This window comes from Narcine bancroftii, chromosome 3 (assembly GCF_036971445.1).
Source record: "Narcine bancroftii isolate sNarBan1 chromosome 3, sNarBan1.hap1, whole genome shotgun sequence".
NCBI lineage: Eukaryota > Metazoa > Chordata > Chondrichthyes > Torpediniformes > Narcinidae > Narcine > Narcine bancroftii.
The window spans coordinates 113,706,792-113,728,122 of record NC_091471.1 but is presented as its reverse complement, the minus strand read 5'-3'; the positions used below and the strand labels follow the sequence as shown (position 1 = coordinate 113,728,122).

At 50.4% G+C, this 21,331-nt stretch overlaps 1 protein-coding gene across 13 annotated transcripts in view; it reads left to right on the top strand.

Annotated features, from left to right (window-relative positions):
• Nucleotides 1-21,331, top strand: part of LOC138757498 (TBC1 domain family member 1-like) — a 312,814-nt gene that overhangs the window by 260,476 nt on the left and 31,007 nt on the right. For all 13 annotated transcript variants that reach the window (XM_069924958.1, XM_069924959.1, XM_069924956.1 and 10 more), the window contains one exon: nt 9,304-9,462. In XM_069924958.1, coding sequence (XP_069781059.1) covers nt 9,304-9,462 — 159 coding nt within the window. The remainder of the gene's footprint in view (nt 1-9,303; nt 9,463-21,331) is intronic.

Below are 21,331 nucleotides of genomic sequence, written 5' to 3'. Positions count from 1 at the left end.
ACGTGCTCAGAGTCAGTGGCAACAAACTTCAATTTGTGTATGCCTTCAACATGGTACGACTTGTATGGTTCGAAGGATAATAATCCTGCAGTTGAGAAAAAGTTGGGCCAAAAAAATCTAAAGCTGACTTGAATGTAGCTTTTGGAGAGAGTCTTAAAGGAGCAGGGAAATGCTCACTTCAGAGGCTTGAGAGCTGAAGGCATGGTAGCCCATAGTAGAGGCCAGATTTGGAGGATTGCAAATACAGTAAAACCCCAGGTATCCAGCACCTATTGAGGTTGGTAAGTGCTGGATAAGTGTATTTTCCGGGCTGGATAGAGTGGATGTGGAGGTTTTTTCCAGTCATGTGAGAACTGGTGGACACAGCCTCAAAATAAAAGGGAATCCTTTGAGAACAGAGGTAAGAAGTTTCATCATCCAGAGGGTGATGAATTTGTGGAATTAATTGCCACAGACAGCTGTGGAGACCAAGTCATTGGGTATATTTAAAGCAGAGGTTGATGGGTTCTTGGTGGATAAGGGTGTTGAAGGTTATGGGGAGAAGCCGGAAAATGGGATTTGAAAAAAAATGCATCAGCCGTGATTTGAATGGTAAAGCAGATATGATGGGCTGAATAGCCTAATTCTGCTCCTGCATTTTATGGTCTAAAAATTTGTACATGCTGACCAAGTTGGCACTCTGGGCTAGTCCCATTTGCCTACATTCGGCCTGTATCTTTCTAAGACATTCCTGTCCATATATCTGCCCAAACGTCTTTTGAATGTTAAAATTGTGTCTGCTTCTATTTCCTTGTGGCAGCTCGTTCTAGATACAACCACTCTCCGAATAGAAAACATTGCCACATGGGTCCCTCTCTAATCTTGAACCAAAAACACTTCATTCTAAATTTGTTTACCCAGGGACAAAAGACTGTGAGCATTTATTTTACCCATGCCTCTCATGATATTATAACTTTCAATATGGTCACCCTCAGTCTCCTGCACACCAGGAAATACTCAACCTCTCTATAACTCATTCTGGCAACATTCTGGTGAATCTTCATTGCACTGCTCCATCTTATGTCCTTCCTACAGGTGAATCTAGAAGTAACCAAAACTTGTGTTTGGCACTAGGTGAGCTCAGGCAAAGATAAAGAAAATCTAAGCAATATACTATCTTTTAATTACCTTGATCATGTTAAGTAGATTGGAAAATACTTTATCTTTTTTTCTGAATGGGAGGCACAATCAAGTCTGTTCACCATCCCCTCTTGGAAACTGAATGCTCTGTCCTCTGTTGCGGCCTCACCTTCATCCCCCTTCACCCACACCTTAGCGAGTTCCGTGCATCCCATGATGTTGAACTCTTCTTCCATTGGCTCTGTCTCCATGCCTATTCCACAACCACGATTCTCCACCCCGCCCCCCCCACCCCCACTACAGATCCCTTTTCCTGCTTTAAAACTTCTTCCTCCTCCTGGACAACTCATTCCGATCTTATACTTGCTCTGGACCTTTATATTTCCAACTGCCAATGTGACATCAACAATATTGACTTCACTGTTCCCCTCACTCATTCCTATCTCATCCCCTCAGAATGCCTGGCCCTCCATTCTCTCTGCACCAATCTGAACCTAACCATCTGACCTGCAGAAGCCATATTATAATTCTCAGACATCTCTTACTTACCCCTCCAACAGGATCCCACCAAAACTCATCCATCCACTGTATCATGCACCATCTCTGAACTCATCACTTCAAGTCACCTCCCTGGCACAGCCTCCAACCTTATTGTTTCCAACCCTGTATTGCCTGTTTCTACCCCCTACCCAAGATCCACAAACCCAATTGTCCCGGCAGACCCATCGAGTCCGCGTGCTCTTGCCCCACCAAATTGGTCTTCACTTACTTTGACTCTGTTTGTCCCCCCAGTCCAGTCCCTCCCCACCTACATTCAGGACACTTCACATGCTCTCCATCACTTCAACAACTTTTAGTTCCCTGAACTCGAATGCCTCATATTTACCATGGACATCCAATCCCTATGCACCTTCATTCCCCATACTGAAGGCCTCAAAACCCTTTGTTTCTTTCTGGACAATAGAACCATCCAGTCCTCTTCCACCACCATCCTCCTCCGACTGGCAAAACTTGTCCTCACCTTCAATAATTTCTCCTTTGAGTCATCACAGTTTCTCCAGCTTAAAGGGGTAGCCATGGGCCCCAGCTATGCCTGTTTTTTTGTTGGCTATGTGGAGCAATCCATGCACAGACATGATAAGTTCTCACTTAGTCCCTTATCATATTTAATTGATACCTTTTGTTGGTCTGGATTCCTCCCCCATTGTTTGAAATCTGAGACTCCCTGCTTCTACCTTTTCTGATTTTTCCTCAGGGCCCAAATGTTGGCAAAATATCTTTGTCTCCAATAGATGCAGAACAAACCAGCTGAATTCCTCCAGCATTCTGGTGTGTTTCCTACAATCACAAAGTCTCAGGCCTATCATGTTTTAATCTGTTCACATTTTGTATCCAATTCAGCCTTTTGCTGGGAGACAAAAGGAGTTGTTGGCTTGTAAATCGAGGTTGTTCCTGGTACTAATGAGAGTAATACTCGAAAGTCTGCAGACACCATGGTAGAGTAAAAACACAATACTGGAGAAACTCAGCAGATCATACAGTGTCCTTTTGGACAGTGAACTTCACACACCCCTCATGTAAACTTTTCTCCCTTCTGCCATCTTGTAGGAGGTTCCATAGCACCCGGACCATATTACGTCCAGATTGGGCAACAGTTTTTCCCTCCAAGGCATCAGACTCCTGAATTCCAAGAACACATGTGGATAGTGTATCGTGGACTTTACATGTCTTAATATTTAACTTATATTTATGTAAATCTGCTCCATGGTCCTGGAGAAACGCTATCTTTACCATGCAATGCATGGTGTGAATGACAAATAAAGGTGACTTGACTTTATATCGCAATTATAAAGATAAAAAAAACAACATTTCGTGCTTGAGCCCTTCATCAAGTTATGACAAAATGAGGGCAGATGCCTGAACAAAATGGTGTGGGAAGGGTCAGGGAGAGGAGCACAGTCTCATAGACAGGAGGTAATAGATGTATAAGGAAGGGAAGGCACACCAGTAAGCAGAGGGAGATGGCTCCTGGTACTGCTGTTCTACAGTTAAATGGCAGGCACTCTGAAAATTTACAGTTAATGCAGGGTCTTAGATCGAGAAGCGATGCTGAGGTTAAAGTTGTTGCCATCAATGTGCATATAAAAACAGGACCCAACACAGAAGTGGAGAAACATCTCTGCTTGTCTAGTAGCATGTCCCCAGAAGGTTTGTTTAGTTAATGCCTCCTATCCTTGCAAACTTATTTCCAGTTGTTGAAAAAATGCAGTTCATCCTGCGTGCATCTCTGATTGCCTAGCTCTGTTGTGCTGGAAAGGGTGTCGAAAAGATTCACAAGCATGTTACTGTGACTGGAGGGCTTGAGTTATAAGAGTTATTAGGCTAGACTTTTTACCCTGGCATTTAGGAAGTTGTGCAGTGACTTTAGAAGGTATATAAAATAATGAGGGGCATAGATAAAGTGAACGATCACCTTATTTACACACACCCCTGCCTTGCTCTCTTCCCCATCCCTCTGTCTCTTTTCCGCCAGTTCCCTTTCCTTTCCATTTAGAGATGTGGTTCTCAACCTTTTTCTTTCCACTCACATACCACTTTAAGTATTCCCTGTGTCATAGGTGCTCTGTGATTAGTAAGGGATTGCTTAAAGTGGTATACGGGTGAAAAGAAAAAGTTCAAAACCACTGTTTTAATCGTACCTAATTGACTCATTATGTGCACGGTTTCATAACTCCAAAGGAAATGGGCCAATGACAAATTTTTCTCAAGCAAAATATTTTGGTAACAATTGGGTCTGGAGCAGAGATTCTCAACCTTCCCTTCCCACTCACATACCACCTTAAGCAATCCCTCACTAATTACAGAGCACCAATGGCATAGGGATTACTTAAAGTGCTATGTGAGTGGAAAGAAAAAGGTTGAGAACTACTGATTTAGAGAGCTATCCCCTCCCCCTATCACTTAGCAGCTTTTTTTCTCTTGTGTCCTCTCTCCCATATCCATCTATGGCCACTTGCCTGCAGGCCTGCGCTCCTCCCCATGCCCCTCAATCTATTGTTTTATTCAGCCATCTGCCTTTATTTTTCTCATACCTTGATGAAGGGCTCAGACCCAAAACGTGGATAATTTATCTTTATTACATAAAAGACACTGCATGGCTTGAGTTTCTCCAACAATTTTGTGCAAAATGAATGATCAGTCTCTTTCCAAGAGGATGAGAATCTAAAACTAAAGGGCATGGATTTAAAGTGAAGGAGGGTGCTTGAGGAACAACTTTTTCCACAGAGGATGGTGGATATATCCAGAGGAGCTGGTAGAAATGGGTATAATTACTATTTTTTAAAGGCATTTAGACAGGTACTGGTCCCAGCTATGTCTGGCAGCAGGGGCTGGCAGCTGTGACAGCGCAGGAAACAGTTTCCCTAGTGGTCTGCAGCAGCAAACTTGGTGGGCGAAGGATCCGTAAGGACAACGGCCAGCAAGCATGGTCTTGGAAAGGACCACTGCAGGGCAATCCCACATCGCTCTGGCTGTCGTGCCTCAGAGGGAGGCATTTGTCCTGGGAAAGCACTTGCCTCCAAGTCCTTGCCCTGGCACATGGTGCCTAAAGGTCCATGGAAAACAGAACAAAAGTTCTGAGGTCAGAAGAGCTACAAGGCACCGTGTTCATCTTCGCTTGCAAAGGGGTGGGCCATGATGATGATGATGATGAGACAGGTACTATGGATAGGAAAGTTTTGGAGCGATATGGGCCAAATGTAGGCAACTGGGACTAGCTGATACAGGTATTTTGTTCGGCATGGATGAATTGCACAAAAGGACCTGTTACTGTGCTGTATGACTATAACATCTTATTCACTTATGAACACAAGCACAGTTTGCAAAATGCTTAATGAAATTTGTGCTCACATAAAGCTCTGACATTTTTAGTTTCTTCAAATTCTAACATATTGTATTAATGTTTTAATGTTAATGTATTAATGTTAATCGTTATCGCACAACATTCAAATATGCTGCTTTTGTATTTGCCTTTCAGTGCTCTCATCTTTTGGTATGTGCAATTGGCAGCAGATGAGGATGGGATGTGCAGTGTCATTAATCTGTAGGAACATAGGAAGTAGGAACAGGAGTAGGCCAAAAATGGCCCATCGAGCCTGCTCCGCCATTCAATACGATCATGGCTGATCTAATTTATGACCTAACTCCCCATATCCCCTAATTCCTCTATCATGTAAAAATTTATCTAACCAAATTTTAAATATGTTTCTTGAGGCAGCCTCAACCACTCCCCTGGTTAGAGAATTCCAAACATTCACTATTCTCTGGGAAAAACTATTTTTCCTCATCTCTGTCCTAAATCTACTCCCCCAAATCTTGAGACTGTGTCCTCTCGTTTTAGTTTCCCCGGCCAGCTCAAAAAACCTTCCTACATCTATCCTATCCATACCCTTCATAATCCTATATGTTTCTATAAGATCTCCTCTCATTCTTCTGAACTCGAGCGAATACAATCCTAGACGATTTAATCTTTCATCATAAGACAAAACCCCTTCATCCCAGGGATCAACCTAGTAAACCTCCTCTGGACCGTCTCCAAAGCCAGTATATCCTTCTTCAAATATGGAGACCAGAACTGGACACAGTACTCCAGGTGCGGTCTCACCAGTACCTTATACAGTTGCAACATTACCTCCCTACTCCTGAATTCAATTCCTCTAGCGATGAAGGCCAACATTCCATTTGCCTCCTTAATAACCTGCCGCACCTCCAACCTAACTTTTTGTGATTCATGCACAAGCACTCCCAAGTCCCTCTGCACAACCCTCTGTAGATGGATGGTGGAATGACATTTAAATACAAGGCAACAAAGCTGCAAGTTTCATACTCAGACAAGTCACAAATGTCCCAAACATCTGAAAACCAAGCATTGCAGTGATGCTTGATGAGGAGATAGATTTGATGTGCCTTTATTGGAAGAATACACTTTCAAATTTGAGAAAGGGGCATTGAATCTATTTTCAATTTGGAGGAAATTGGATTCCTTCATTTTTAACCTTAATGAAGGGTGGGGCTTTAAGGTTAACAACAGACTAACTGTGAATCTGCCTATTTTGAATAAACCTGTCAATAAAGGTCTAATTCTGCAGTATAGAATTCATCTGCATTCTGCATTAGTTCTAGGGGATCTCTGGCATGTTGCAACAATGGTGTCATCACGCTGGATGACAAACCAGTTAAAAAAAATTGAGGGAATCAGATTTAAATGTTAGAATTGATGAACAAAACTGGTCTTATCTTTGTAAAGATAATATGACAAATACAATAAATAAGGTACAGGTTGGTTCAATATAATTTTTTTTTACATCAATTGAATCTCACACCATAGAAATTAAATAGGTTGAAGTCAGATTTATCAGATCAATGTTTTATATGTGATGAAGAGGTAGTACTTTTTTTACATTCAACTTGGTCATGTCCCAAGATGAGACCTTTTTTAGACAGATTTAAGAATTTTTTTTAGAATTGGTTAGAGGAATGAAGTTTCCACAAAATCCAGAACTATTTTTATTGGGGAATATCATAGGGGCAAGACCAAAATTGAAATTATCTAAGTACCAAAAATAATTGTCAAAATAGCATTAGCAGTGGCAAGAAAATGTATAGTAGTTACTTTGAAACCTGATTCATGTTTAGGTATGGCACGATGGAATGCTGAGATGCATAGATGTATTCCCTTTGAGAAGATTACTTATAATTTAAGAAATAAATATGATACATTTCTGCAAACTTGATGCCCGTATTTGCAAATTTCAGTAATATATTTGTGGATGATTTTTAAATCTTAGGGACTTGCGTTAACCTTCTCCGAAGAATTAAATAGAGTATTGTAGCTGCTGCTATGCTACTAAATAGAGGCAAACAAAGATAGTCAACTCAAGACTGGTTTATTGCAGACATACACATACCTTTTATTCCCTGCCTGTTAATGAGCTCGTTAGTGAACAGCTGCTGGTCCACATGACCAGCAGGTTAAAGCTATGAACCATTAGCACCCCATGCCTTTAGGCAGGGGCTTCAGCTGATCCACTCTCTGTACTTTGGCGCCCAGCACTGCAAGCTCGCGATGTGTCAGGTAAGTTTGTGAACTAAAGGTGGCGGTTTGCAATACCGCACTGTGTGCCCGCTACAATATATATTGGAGATCCATGTAGTGAGTGGCACTTTCTTATCAATCCTTCTTTCTTTTCCTCTCTTCCATTCTTGTCTTTCTTTTGGGGTTTCTAGGGTGGGAGGTGATTGGTGGGAGTGGAGGAGTTAACCATTATGGAATGTATAATGGATTATAATTTTTATATTTGTATCCTTTCAGTTTTGCAACTGACTCCATGTATGAATAAAATATTCAAAAAAATGTATTGACAGAAAACTGTGGCATTAGATGTTCAAATGTTAATATATAATTTAAAGTTGGAAGACACAGATAACTTTAAAGTAGAAGTTAATATGCAATACACAAAAGTGCTGCAGAAACTCAGTAGATCACACAGCGTCCAGAGGAAGTAACGGGTAACCAGCATTTTAGGCCCTTTGAAAAGAATAAGAAACATTGGCAACTCTTGAATAAAAGGATGGGGGAAGAGTCAGATGAGAGGAGGGAGGAAGGGCCGGGGGAGGAACACAGGTTGTTAATGATTTTTTTTTTTAAAAAACCAAAAGAATTATTTTTAAAGAACAATTTTTAAAATAATTACCTGAGGAAATCATAATCTACATAATTTTGGGTTGGGTGGAGGTAGCAACGCTTGTGTGCCATTACAGTGGTTTAACTGGGCTAATAATCTGGTGGTCAGAACTGGTGTTCTGAAGTTGCAAGTTTGGTTCTCACCATAACTGTCAGGAAAAGTAAATGCAGTTAATTAAATGAATCTATAATAGAAAGTGAGCATGAGCCCACTATTCTGTTTGGAATGAGATAAAGTTTGCTTATATTTACTTTTGCTGTGTCTGATCTGAATTAACATGTGACCCATGGTAAATAGCTTAAGCCTTAGCTGCCCCCTGAAATGGTCCAGCAGGCTATTTGGGCAGCTGACCTTGCTATAACATGCACAACCCCTGAATGAATTGAAGAAACCTACAATGCCATTTAAAAATTTGCATCCCCTACCAGAAAGCATGTCTTCGTCAGGATTTTTCACAGTGGGAATAGTTTAACCAAACACAAGTTCTCATCAGATGAGTGATTTCACGGCAACTATTTTGTTTAATTGCATGTATAAATACTCTTAGTATCATTATTTAATGATGCCAGTAGTAAGAGGGGCAGGTGGGTAGGGGGGTGTTTCAGAATAAACAATTGTTCTGGTGGGGAATCAAAAGAAGGTAATTCTGCATGTTCTAGATGTCACTTCTCCCACCACTTGTCCATATTGGAGGATGCACTTTGGCTGTTTTCCTTCTTGTCCCATGGATGCCGATGCAAAGGCTACACACCTTGGTAGACTTGCGTTCACTGTACACATCTCCAACTCCAAATCTGCCAGAACTCGGGGCCATCCCTTTGCCACATGGGCACAGCCACACCAATGTGAAGCAATTGGCTCTGAGCTGCCATGTGTTTTTAAAGGGCATCTAGAATCTCACCCACAGAATCTGTAAAACTTGGGGTGGAAATATGATCCTGGTCATTGTACTGTATTAGGATTTTCACATTTTACTCCAATTCTGACGCTTAGTTCCATTGATTTCGTTAACAATTAATTTAATAAGCTGGGGGAAAAATTGTGCTTCCATTTCCAAATTGCACATGGAGCAGATGTGGCCATGGATGAACCTCTACCCTTGTGGTAGTTTTTTGCCAAAAATAGTCTAAATTTAGGTAAATTGTTTTTCATGATTAGGGACCTTGTTGAGTAATGCTCTGATTTTCGGCTATTGCCTATTGAAAGCTCCAAGTTATTTGGGTCCAAGCTGGAGCCAAATCTCCTGACTACTCGAGCTCTCTCCCAAATTTAACATGCTTCTGAAGATTTTTTTTAGAATTACAGGTATAGGATAGATCCAGCAATGAAGTTAAAGAATGATTTGTTATTTTACTGTTTAAAGCAGATATAATATTCTAGATATTGAACCTGAACCCTAAGATGAAGAATTTCATGAAGACTCATGAAAATCTGTCCACAGGTGTTCCTCGGCACCATCGCGGGGAAATATGGAAGCTTCTAGCAGAACAGCACCAACTGAGGTATCAGCTTCCTGTTAAACAACAGCCAAAGAATACTCCATATGAAGAGCTGTTAAAACAGTTGACATCTCAACAGCATGCAATACTTATTGACCTTGGTAAGTGTCTGTTTCCTTCTTTAGCAACTACACTTTCTCTGGTTATTCAGAAAGGCTTAATGAACAGAGTCCATTCTTGAATGCTGTAGACTTACAGTAAAGGCCAGATTCTGATTCCGTCACTTGTTCTACTTTGTCAAGTTGAGGAGGAACAGGGGTCATGCATTTAAGCTAAGGAAGAGTAGGAATGGGCTATATGTTAGTGAGTTATTTTTTTTCCTCAGCAAGCCTCTGGAAAGTTTTGCCAGCTTGTATAGTGTGTGCTGACTTTGAGCAAGAATGCCCAGCATTGAGGTCGGAGATTGTAGCATATAGAAGGTAAGCGGATTAAGAATGAATTGTTGTGATGCAGATGGCTTTTAGATTACCGTCGCCTGACTATTTGCTTTTAACTTTACTATGCCTCAGTTTTTTTTAATGTCCTTGAAAATCACATGGTTACAGAGGCATTTTGACAATGGGGCTGGCATTGTGGTTGACGGGTGTTTTGCTGCCCATCATTGTTGGTAACGAGGAAAGTGGGAAATACCTTGGGGATTTCATGTGTGTCATCGTAACAGATTAGGTCAGGTTCATATTAATTCTCTGGCTCTGACCACAAAATCTGATCTCTCTCAGATCTCTCTCATCAGCGCCTCACACACTTTCTCCTCCTTTTGAGGAAACTGCTGTTTTACCTACCCTGCCTTTATTTGAAATCATCATTCTCTGCAACTTACCCACACGGCCTAAAACATTTGAGTGAAATTATCTTTCTTTCTTCCTTCCTTGCAGAGACTGCACTGTGCAATTCATTGTGTTATGCAATATAGAGCTCCTTCCTTGTAAGTGGTCTTCATTATTCCCTCATCAAAACCATTCCTCTCTCTTCCTTTGGCCCTCATCTCTGCCAAACCAGAGGGATACAGGTTGATTATGGATGCAGTTTACCCATTCGCAATTAAATCTGTTTGATCCACCAATCACATAAACTCTTGTTCACATGTGGCGAAACTGTTCATCATTCTCTGGCCATTTTTGAATGGAAAGGTAACTAAATTTTTTGTTTCTCTGACGTATCAAATTGAAGCGCTCTCCTCTGCCTCCTCCATCCTCCCAAAGGTGAGGCCACAGCTTCCTCGATAGTTTCTGTTCCTTTCAAATGGGTTGTTCTTCCTCTGAGATTAACTTATGCTCAAGCCTCAAACTTCCATCAATCTTCATTCAGTGTCTCACTCCAAGCTCATCTTGCCCATGACAAACCTTTTCAGTCAAACCTTTTCCCACCAATCTTAGCTGATATTCTCATCAACTTCTCCTGTTAATGCACTGTCCTTCTTTCTTAAAACATGCATTCCTGTCCACCACCTCAAAATAAAATCCTTAATTTCTTCATCCTGTGCCATCCTCTTTCTCTCCAACGTTCACACACCATGTTTTGATTCCTTTTTTCTTTATCAATGAAATTATTTCAGATTTTATGGCAACCTAAGAAAATATAATTTAGTTTAAATTTGGCCTTCAGGTCTCTCAGAAACCAATTCTTTAAAAGATTATTTTATCGGGAGCTTGATTACATAAGAAGCATTAACATTATATGCTGGCTCTCAGCTATTCTAAACTAAAATTAAATTCTTCTATCTTGCTCTCCCTTCAAAAGTAAATCTAAGCACAAAACATTGGTAGCTCTGGTCTTCCCATAAAAATCCTTAAACTAAAAATATCCAACTGTATGCCACAATATTCAGTCACCTATTTACCGTGTATTCAAGTATGCACAATTGACAAGAATTATACCCTGGATATTTTTTTAAAGGTCTTTCAACATATAAAAAAGCATCCCAAGGCAATTTGTAAGAAGCATGATCAAACAAAGTTGACACCAAGACCTAGTAAAAGAAATTAGGGCAAATGACCTAAAGCTTAGGTACAGCAGTGCAGTTTAAGGAGTATCTTAAAGAGAAAATGGAGTTAGGAAGGCATCAGAAGGTTCTGAAAAGAAGGATATGGAGGTCAAACTCCACCTCTGTCTCTGCCTCTCACATTCACTCTCTTTTTTGCTCTCTGTTTCTCTCGTACTTAATACAAGACCAAAATGTAAAATATATGCCAAATCATTTAAGGTGAGGTTTATGATCTTGTAACCATGGCAATTAAATTTGGAAAACTGAGGACTTTGATAGAATATTTTGTTTCGCAGCAAGCTGATATTTTGTATTGTGATTTTAATTTTCAAATAATGATGTGGTATTCTCTACTTAAATTCCAATACAAATACCTTGCACCACATTTTATATTTTGACTAATTTTATCATGGAATTCCATGCATTAACATACTGCATTGTTTCTGTCTAAATGTGAACAGGGCTTTCAGTGAGGGGTGAGTATTGTATATTTGCCAAGTTTTGTTTCATCAACCCAAACGGAATATAGAAAACATAATTCAAATTAGATTGATGTCTTGGCATGAGGGAGATGTTGTTAAGTGTGGTCAAGTTCTTTGGGTTCAACATTTTCCTGCAATGAAACTGCTAACTAAAGCCCAAAATGTAAACTTATATGTTGTCAATAATTAATAGCAATGTAGACTGCAGAATAGTGTCCAAATTACATCAAGGAATATTGAAATTGAAACAAATATCTACCAGAGAATTGCATAGGAAGTTAGGAGAAGTTTTGGTTTTGAGGAAATGGATTGGTCAACGGCAATATTCAATCCTCAAGTGTCCACTGTTTTGAATGCAATCTCGGCAAAACAAATTTTATAATTCCTGCAATGAAGTGTAGCAAGAAAACTTGATCAAAGCTAGTGCCACATTATAGAAGTATGTGGTTTTTGCTCGTGGCTCACCCCACAATGAGTTGCAGCTGTCATGAGGAAGCATGGATTGGAGGCCAGGTGCTTCCCCACAGGAAGGAAAAAAGAAGGGTGGGCCATAATGGGGCTCTGTTTATCTCTACAAAGTGTCTGATGAAGGCCCCACCCAAAGTTGCTTGTTTTTTTTCCTCTTCAGCTGCTTATCAATGTGCTTTTATCTTGATTGTTTTTTTAGTTATTTTCAGAAACTAGGTTTGACCCTGACAAGGTTTTGTGAGGTAGGCCAGTCTAATAGAGAAGTGATGAGGATCGGACTTTTGGGAGGAGAGCTCCTGTATTGATAGTTTGCATGAAAATATCAATGTACTGGAGCCTAAAATTATGCAGTGGATTCCCAATATTGTGTCGTCATCATTTTACCTAGGGGGCAGTAATCTTTGGCTTGGCTTCGCGGACGAAGATTTATGGAGGGGGTAAAAAGTCCACGTCAGCTGCAGGCTCGTTTGTGGCTGACAAGTCCGATGCGGATCACTGCCCAAACAAATAGCTCTGGGGTCCCAGCCATAATGCAAAATCTCTTGCATGACTTGTTCATACAAAGCCATTAACAAAAATGAAAGGGAAAGCCCTCAAGTTGTGAACACAAACAGAAAACATTGAAAATGCAAAGCAAGTTAAGCAGCATGTGTTGAGCGAGCGACAGATTTAACTTCTTGGGATCAATAATTTTTCATCAGAATTGGCGATGGTTAGAAGGCTTTAGGTTAAAAGTATCTGCGGATTTTTGCTCCAGCATTTCCCATGGGAGAGGCTGTGCAAGTTGTTCACGGAGGATATCTTGCCATTCCACCCGAGCAAGGAAGCTAGAATTGGATTCAAAAGATGAGGCAATTGGAATTGTATGTCTCCTTGCCCTGGCATAGAGATCTGTCAGGAATAAAATGCGCTTATGAGGCTCCAGATCCTCGCCCAATTCAACAAAGGCCAGCCATTCCATATAGCTCTTGAGTGTTGTGGGCTAAGATGCGGCCCCTTCATGGGTTTTCTTATCAGATTTTAATTCTGTTGCAAACATTGCACTCCGAACTGCACTACTCCACAATAGCACAAATACAGGAACCTTCATTTTAACATTTTGCTGTGTTGAATGGTCACGAAGATCAAAAGGAATTCTGTGATGGTGTGCCTGCTGATAAATAGCAACAAGAGTCCACTTAAAGTGGCTAGTTATCTATGTCGGTGTACTCTCATTTAGTGCATTCTCCTCTGGAGAATGTTTCCCGCTTCTCCCCTTGTACTGATGACGAGTGACCTTGGATCCTTCTCTGGCAGTCACTGAACTGTTGTATTTCAGCCTGTGCATTTGGTCAATTTTTTTTTTAAAAAGATCAGACTGAATGAACTTGGAATCTCTGCTTCAGTGGAATTTTTCCACTTTATTGCACAGATTCAGAGCCAGATATAATTCCATTCTGACTTCTGCCTACATCAATGGAGCGTGCAGCTATAGAAGTGGGGTCATGGTGTGGACAGAGGAAGGGAGTGGTGTTCAACTTGAGTTTCCTGAACTGCAAGTTGAGTCAACGAGCAGATTTGGCTGAGATTCGTGGGCAATTATTTTCATGTCTATTTCAAGTGGGAGTTGTTATCATTTAATATTGGCAGTGTAAAACTTGCTTTTCATGACGTTGTCACTTACTGGGATGGCACTATATTTCCAGAGACCTCTGTTCAAATCTGACCTCGCATGTTCTCCCCAGGGCTGGATGTGTTTCAACTCGAGTAGTTGTTCCTTCCCACATCCCAAAGATAACTGCAAATTATCTACTTAGTGTAGGTAGGTGGCAAAAAGATTCAAAGGGGAGTTGAAGGCCATGTGACAAAAACAAGTTGCAGAGCTCGAGAGAAAGGAGGAGTAAAGAGCAGGGTTGTTCTGCACCAACATGAACGCAATGGGACAAATAACTCCTTATTCAATAAATAAGTGTCAAAATCGGTTATATGATCTTTTGCTTTCATTTTCTCTTCCAAGATTGTTGAAGTGCACATTGCTAAAATTTTAATCCTTTTAGTTGGTAATTTTTAGAATTATTGCTGAGGTTTCTTGATGCTTTTCAATTTGATGAGAAAATAGTACTGATATATATCTTTGGCTTGGCTTCGCGGACGAAGATTTATGGAGGGGGTAAAAAGTCCACGTCAGCTGCAGGCTCGTTTGTGGCTGACAAGTCCGATGCGGGACAGGCAGACATGATTGCAGCGGTTGCAAGGGAAAATTGGTTGGTTGGGGTTGGGTGTTGGGTTTTTCCTCCTTTGCCTTTTGTCAATGAGGTGGGCTCTGCGGTCTTCTTCAAAGGAGGTTGCTGCCCGCCAAACTGTGAGGCGCCAAGATGCACGGTTTGAGGCGTTATCAGCCCACTGGCGGTGGTCAATGTGGCAGGCACCAAGAGATTTCTTTAGGCAGTCCTTGTACCTTTTCTTTGGTGCACCTCTGTCACGGTGGCCAGTGGAGAGCTCGCCATATAACACGATCTTGGGAAGGCGATGGTCCTCCATTCTGGAGACGTGACCCATCCAGCGCAGCTGGATCTTCAGCAGCGTGGACTCGATGCTGTCGACCTCTGCCATCTCGAGTACTTCGACGTTAGGGGTGTAAGCGCTCCAATGGATGTTGAGGATGGAGCGGAGACAACGCTGGTGGAAGCGTTCTAGGAGCCGTAGGTGGTGCCGGTAGAGGACCCATGATTCGGAGCCGAACAGGAGTGTGGGTATGACAACGGCTCTGTATACGCTTATCTTGTGAGGTTTTTCAGTTGGTTGTTTTTCCAGACTCTTTTGTGTAGTCTTCCAAAGGCGCTATTTGCCTTGGCGAGTCTGTTGTCTATCTCATTGTCGATCCTTGCATCTGATGAAATGGTGCAGCCGAGATAGGTAAACTGGTTGACTGTTTTGAGTTTTGTGTGCCCGATGGAGATGTGGGGGGGCTGGTAGTCATGGTGGGGAGCTGGCTGATGGAGGACCTCAGTTTTCTTCAGGCTGACTTCCAGGCCAAACATTTTGGCAGTTTCCGCAAAGCAGGACGTCAAGCGCTGAAGAGCTGGCTCTGAATGGGAAACTAAAGCGGCATCATCTGCAAAGAGTAGTTCACGGACAAGTTTCTCTTGTGTCTTGGTGTGAGCTTGCAGGCGCCTCAGATTGAAGAGACTGCCATCCGTGCGGTACCGGATGTAAACAGCGTCTTCATTGTTGGGGTCTTTCATGGCTTGGTTCAGCATCATGCTGAAGAAGATTGAAAAGAGGGTTGGTGCGAGAACACAGCCTTGCTTCACGCCATTGTTAATGGAGAAGGGTTCAGAGAGCTCATTGCTGTATCTGACCCGACCTTGTTGGTTTTCGTGCAGTTGGATAATCATGTTGAGGAACTTTGGGGGACATCCGATGCGCTCTAGTATTTGCCAAAGCCCTTTCCTGCTCACGGTGTCGAAGGCTTTGGTGAGGTCAACAAAGGTGATGTAGAGTCCTTTGTTTTGTTCTCTGCACTTTTCTTGGAGCTGTCTGAGGGCAAAGACCATGTCAGTGGTTCCTCTGTTTGCGCGAAAGCCGCACTGTGATTCTGGGAGAATATTCTCGGCGACACTAGGTATTATTCTATTTAGTAGAATCCTAGCGAAGATTTTGCCTGCAATGGAGAGCAACGTGATTCCCCTGTAGTTTGAGCAGTCTGATTTCTCGCCTTTGTTTTTGTACAGGGTGATGATGGTGGCATCACGAAGATCCTGAGGCAGTTTACCTTGGTCCCAACAAAGCTTGAAAAACTCATGCAGTTTGGCATGCAGAGTTTTGCCGCCAGCCTTCCAGACTTCTGGGGGGATTCCATCCATACCTGCTGCTTTGCCACTTTTCAGTTGTTCGATTGCCTTATATGTCTCATCCAGGGTGGGAACCTCATCCAGCTCTAGCCTTGGGGGCTGTTGAGGGAGCTGGAGCAGGGCGGAATCTTGGACTGAGCGGTTGGCACTGAAAAGAGATTGGAAGTGTTCTGACCATCGGTTGAGGATGGAGATCTTGTCGCTGAGGAGGACTTTGCCGTCTGAGCTGCGCAGCGGGCTTTGGACTTGGGGTGAGGGGCCGTACACAGCCTTTAGAGCCTCGTAGAAACCCCTGAAGTCGCCAATGTCCGCGCTGAGCTGTGTTCGTTTGGCGAGGCTAGTCCACCACTCATTTTGGATCTCCCGGAGTTTGCGCTGAAGATGGCTGCATGCGCGACGGAAGGCTTGTTTCTTCTCTGGACAGGACGTGGACAGGTCCACGTCCTCCCCCTCCACGTCCTCCCCCTCCACGTCCTCCCCCCCCACGTCCTCCCCCTCCACGTCCTCCCCCTCCACGTCCTCCCCCTCCACGTCCTCCCCCTCCACGTCCTCCCCCTCCACGTCCTCCCCCTCCACGTCCTCCCCCCCCACGTCCTCCCCCCCCACGTCCTCCCCCCCCACGTCCTCCCCCCCCACGTCCTCCCCCCCCACGTCCTCCCCCCCACGTCCTCCCCCCCCACGTCCTCCCCCCCCACGTCCTCCCCCCCACGTCCTCCCCCCCACGTCCTCCCCCCCACGTCCTCCCCCCCACGTCCTCCCCCCCCACGTCCTCCCCCCCCACGTCCTCCCCCCCCACGTCCTCCCCCCCCCACGTCCTCCCCCCCCACGTCCTCCCCCCCACGTCCTCCCCCCCCACGTCCTCCCCCCCCACGTCCTCCCCCCCCACGTCCTCCCCCCCACGTCCTCCCCCCCCACGTCCTCCCCCCCCACGTCCTCCCCCCCCACGTCCTCCCCCCCCACGTCCTCCCCCCCCACGTCCTCCCCCCCCACGTCCTCCCCCCCCACGTCCTCCCCCCCCACGTCCTCCCCCCCCACGTCCTCCCCCCCACGTCCTCCCCCCCCACGTCCTCCCCCCCCACGTCCTCCCCCCCCACGTCCTCCCCCCCCACGTCCTCCCCCCCCACGTCCTCCCCCCCCACGTCCTCCCCCCCCACGTCCTCCCCCCCCACGTCCTCCCCCCCCACGTCCTCCCCCCCCACGTCCTCCCCCCCCACGTCCTCCCCCCCCACGTCCTCCCCCCCCACGTCCTCCCCCCCCACGTCCTCCCCCCCCACGTCCTCCCCCCCCACGTCCTCCCCCCCCACGTCCTCCCCCCCACGTCCTCCCCCCCCACGTCCTCCCCCCCCACGTCCTCCCCCCCCACGTCCTCCCCCCCCACGTCCTCCCCCCCCACGTCCTCCCCCCCCACGTCCTCCCCCCCCACGTCCTCCCCCCCCACGTCCTCCCCCCCACGTCCTCCCCCCCACGTCCTCCCCCCCACGTCCTCCCCCCCACGTCCTCCCCCCCCACGTCCTCCCCCCCCACGTCCTCCCCCCCCACGTCCTCCCCCCCCACGTCCTCCCCCCCCACGTCCTCCCCCCCCACGTCCTCCCCCCCCACGTCCTCCCCCCCCACGTCCTCCCCCCCCACGTCCTCCCCCCCCACGTCCTCCCCCCCCACGTCCTCCCCCCCCACGTCCTCCCCCCCCACGTCCTCCCCCCCCACGTCCTCCCCCCCCCACGTCCTCCCCCCCCACGTCCTCCCCCCCACGTCCTCCCCCCCACGTCCTCCCCCCCCACGTCCTCCCCCCCCACGTCCTCCCCCCCCCACGTCCTCCCCCCCCACGTCCTCCCCCCCCACGTCCTCCCCCCCCACGTCCTCCCCCCCCCACGTCCTCCCCCCCCACGTCCTCCCCCCCCACAGTCCTCCCCCCCCACGTCCTCCCCCCCCACGTCCTCCCCCCCCACGTCCTCCCCCCCCACGTCCTCCCCCCCCACGTCCTCCCCCCCCACGTCCTCCCCCCCCACGTCCTCCCCCCCCACAACGTCTCCCCCCCCACGTCCTCCCCCCCCACGTCCTCCCCCCCCACGTCCTCCCCCCCCACACCTCCCCCCCCCACGTCCTCCCCCCCACGTCCTCCCCCCCCACGTCCTCCCCCCCACGTCCTCCCCCCCCACGTCCTCCCCCCCCACGTCCTCCCCCCCACGTCCTCCCCCCCCACGTCCTCCCCCCCCACGTCCTCCCCCCCCACGTCCTCCCCCCCCACGTCCTCCCCCCCCACGTCCTCCCCCCCCACGTCCTCCCCCCCCACGTCCTCCCCCCCCCACGTCCTCCCCCCCCACGTCCTCCCCCCCCACGTCCTCCCCCCCCACGTCCTCCCCCCCCACGTCCTCCCCCCCCACGTCCTCCCCCCCCACGTCCTCCCCCCCCACGTCCTCCCCCCCCACGTCCTCCCCCCCCACGTCCTCCCCCCCCACGTCCTCCCCCCCCACGTCCTCCCCCCCCACGTCCTCCCCCCCCACGTCCTCCCCCCCCACGTCCTCCCCCCCCACGTCCTCCCCCCCCACGTCCTCCCCCCCCCACGTCCTCCCCCCCCACGTCCTCCCCCCCCACGTCCTCCCCCCCCACGTCCTCCCCCCCACGTCCTCCCCCCCCACGTCCTCCCCCCCCACGTCCTCCCCCCCCACGTCCTCCCCCCCCACGTCCTCCCCCCCCACGTCCTCCCCCCCCACGTCCTCCCCCCCCACGTCCTCCCCCCCCACGTCCTCCCCCCCCACGTCCTCCCCCCCCACGTCCTCCCCCCCCACGTCCTCCCCCCCCACGTCCTCCCCCCCCACGTCCTCCCCCCCCACGTCCTCCCCCCCCACGTCCTCCCCCCCCACGTCCTCCCCCCCCACGTCCTCCCCCCCACGTCCTCCCCCCCCACGTCCTCCCCCCCACGTCCTCCCCCCCCACGTCCTCCCCCCCCACGTCCTCCCCCCCCACGTCCTCCCCCCCCACGTCCTCCCCCCCCACGTCCTCCCCCCCCACGTCCTCCCCCCCACGTCCTCCCCCCCCACGTCCTCCCCCCCCACGTCCTCCCCCCCCACGTCCTCCCCCCCCACGTCCTCCCCCCCCACGTCCTCCCCCCCCACGTCCTCCCCCCCACGTCCTCCCCCCCCACGTCCTCCCCCCCCACGTCCTCCCCCCCCACGTCCTCCCCCCCCACGTCCTCCCCCCCCACGTCCTCCCCCCCCACGTCCTCCCCCCCCACGTCCTCCCCCCCCACGTCCTCCCCCCCCACGTCCTCCCCCCCCACGTCCTCCCCCCCCACGTCCTCCCCCCCCACGTCCTCCCCCCCACGTCCTCCCCCCCACGTCCTCCCCCCCCACGTCCTCCCCCCCCACGTCCTCCCCCCCCACGTCCTCCCCCCCCACGTCCTCCCCCCCCACGTCCTCCCCCCCCACGTCCTCCCCCCCCACGTCCTCCCCCCCCACGTCCTCCCCCCCCACGTCCTCCCCCCCACGTCCTCCCCCCCCACGTCCTCCCCCCCCCACGTCCTCCCCCCCCACGTCCTCCCCCCCCACGTCCTCCCCCCCCACGTCCTCCCCCCCCCACGTCCTCCCCCCCCACGTCCTCCCCCCCACGTCCTCCCCCCCCACGTCCTCCCCCCCCACGTCCTCCCCCCCCACGTCCTCCCCCCCACGTCCTCCCCCCCCACGTCCTCCCCCCCCACGTCCTCCCCCCCCACGTCCTCCCCCCCCACGTCCTCCCCCCCCACGTCCTCCCCCCCCACGTCCTCCCCCCCCACGTCCTCCCCCCCCACGTCCTCCCCCCCCACGTCCTCCCCCCCCACGTCCTCCCCCCCCACGTCCTCCCCCCCCACGTCCTCCCCCCCCCCCCACGTCCTCCCCCCCCACGTCCTCCCCCCCCACGTCCTCCCCCCCCACGTCCTCCCCCCCCACGTCCTCCCCCCCCACGTCCTCCCCCCCCACGTCCTCCCCCCCCCACGTCCTCCCCCCCCACGTCCTCCCCCCCCCCCACGTCCTCCCCCCCCACGTCCTCCCCCCCCACGTCCTCCCCCCCCACGTCCTCCCCCCCCCACGTCCTCCCCCCCCACGTCCTCCCCCCCCACGTCCTCCCCCCCCACGTCCTCCCCCCCCCACGTCCTCCCCCCCCACGTCCTCCCCCCCCCACGTCCTCCCCCCCCACGTCCTCCCCCCCCACGTCCTCCCCCCCCACGTCCTCCCCCCCCACGTCCTCCCCCCCCCACGTCCTCCCCCCCCACGTCCTCCCCCCCCACGTCCTCCCCCCCCACGTCCTCCCCCCCCACGTCCTCCCCCCCCACGTCCTCCCCCCCCACGTCCTCCCCCCCCACGTCCTCCCCCCCCACGTCCTCCCCCCCCACGTCCTCCCCCCCCACGTCCTCCCCCCCCACGTCCTCCCCCCCCACGTCCTCCCCCCCCCACGTCCTCCCCCCCCACGTCCTCCCCCCCCACGTCCTCCCCCCCCACGTCCTCCCCCCCCACGTCCTCCCCCCCCACGTCCTCCCCCCCCACGTCCTCCCCCCCCCACGTCCTCCCCCCCCACGTCCTCCCCCCCCACGTCCTCCCCCCCCCACGTCCTCCCCCCCCACGTCCTCCCCCCCACGTCCTCCCCCCCACGTCCTCCCCCCCACGTCCTCCCCCCCCCCACGTCCTCCCCCCCCACGTCCTCCCCCCCCACGTCCTCCCCCCCCACGTCCTCCCCCCCCACGTCCTCCCCCCCACGTCCTCCCCCCCACGTCCTCCCCCCCCACGTCCTCCCCCCCCACGTCCTCCCCCCCCACGTCCTCCCCCCCCACGTCCTCCCCCCCCACGTCCTCCCCCCCCACGTCCTCCCCCCCCCACGTCCTCCCCCCCCACGTCCTCCCCCCCCACGTCCTCCCCCCCCACGTCCTCCCCCCCCACGTCCTCCCCCCCCCACGTCCTCCCCCCCCACGTCCTCCCCCCCCCACGTCCTCCCCCCCCACGTCCTCCCCCCCCACGTCCTCCCCCCCCACGTCCTCCCCCCCCACGTCCTCCCCCCCCACGTCCTCCCCCCCCACGTCCTCCCCCCCACGTCCTCCCCCCCCACGTCCTCCCCCCCCACGTCCTCCCCCCCCACGTCCTCCCCCCCCACGTCCTCCCCCCCCACGTCCTCCCCCCCCACGTCCTCCCCCCCCCACGTCCTCCCCCCCCACGTCCTCCCCCCCCCACGTCCTCCA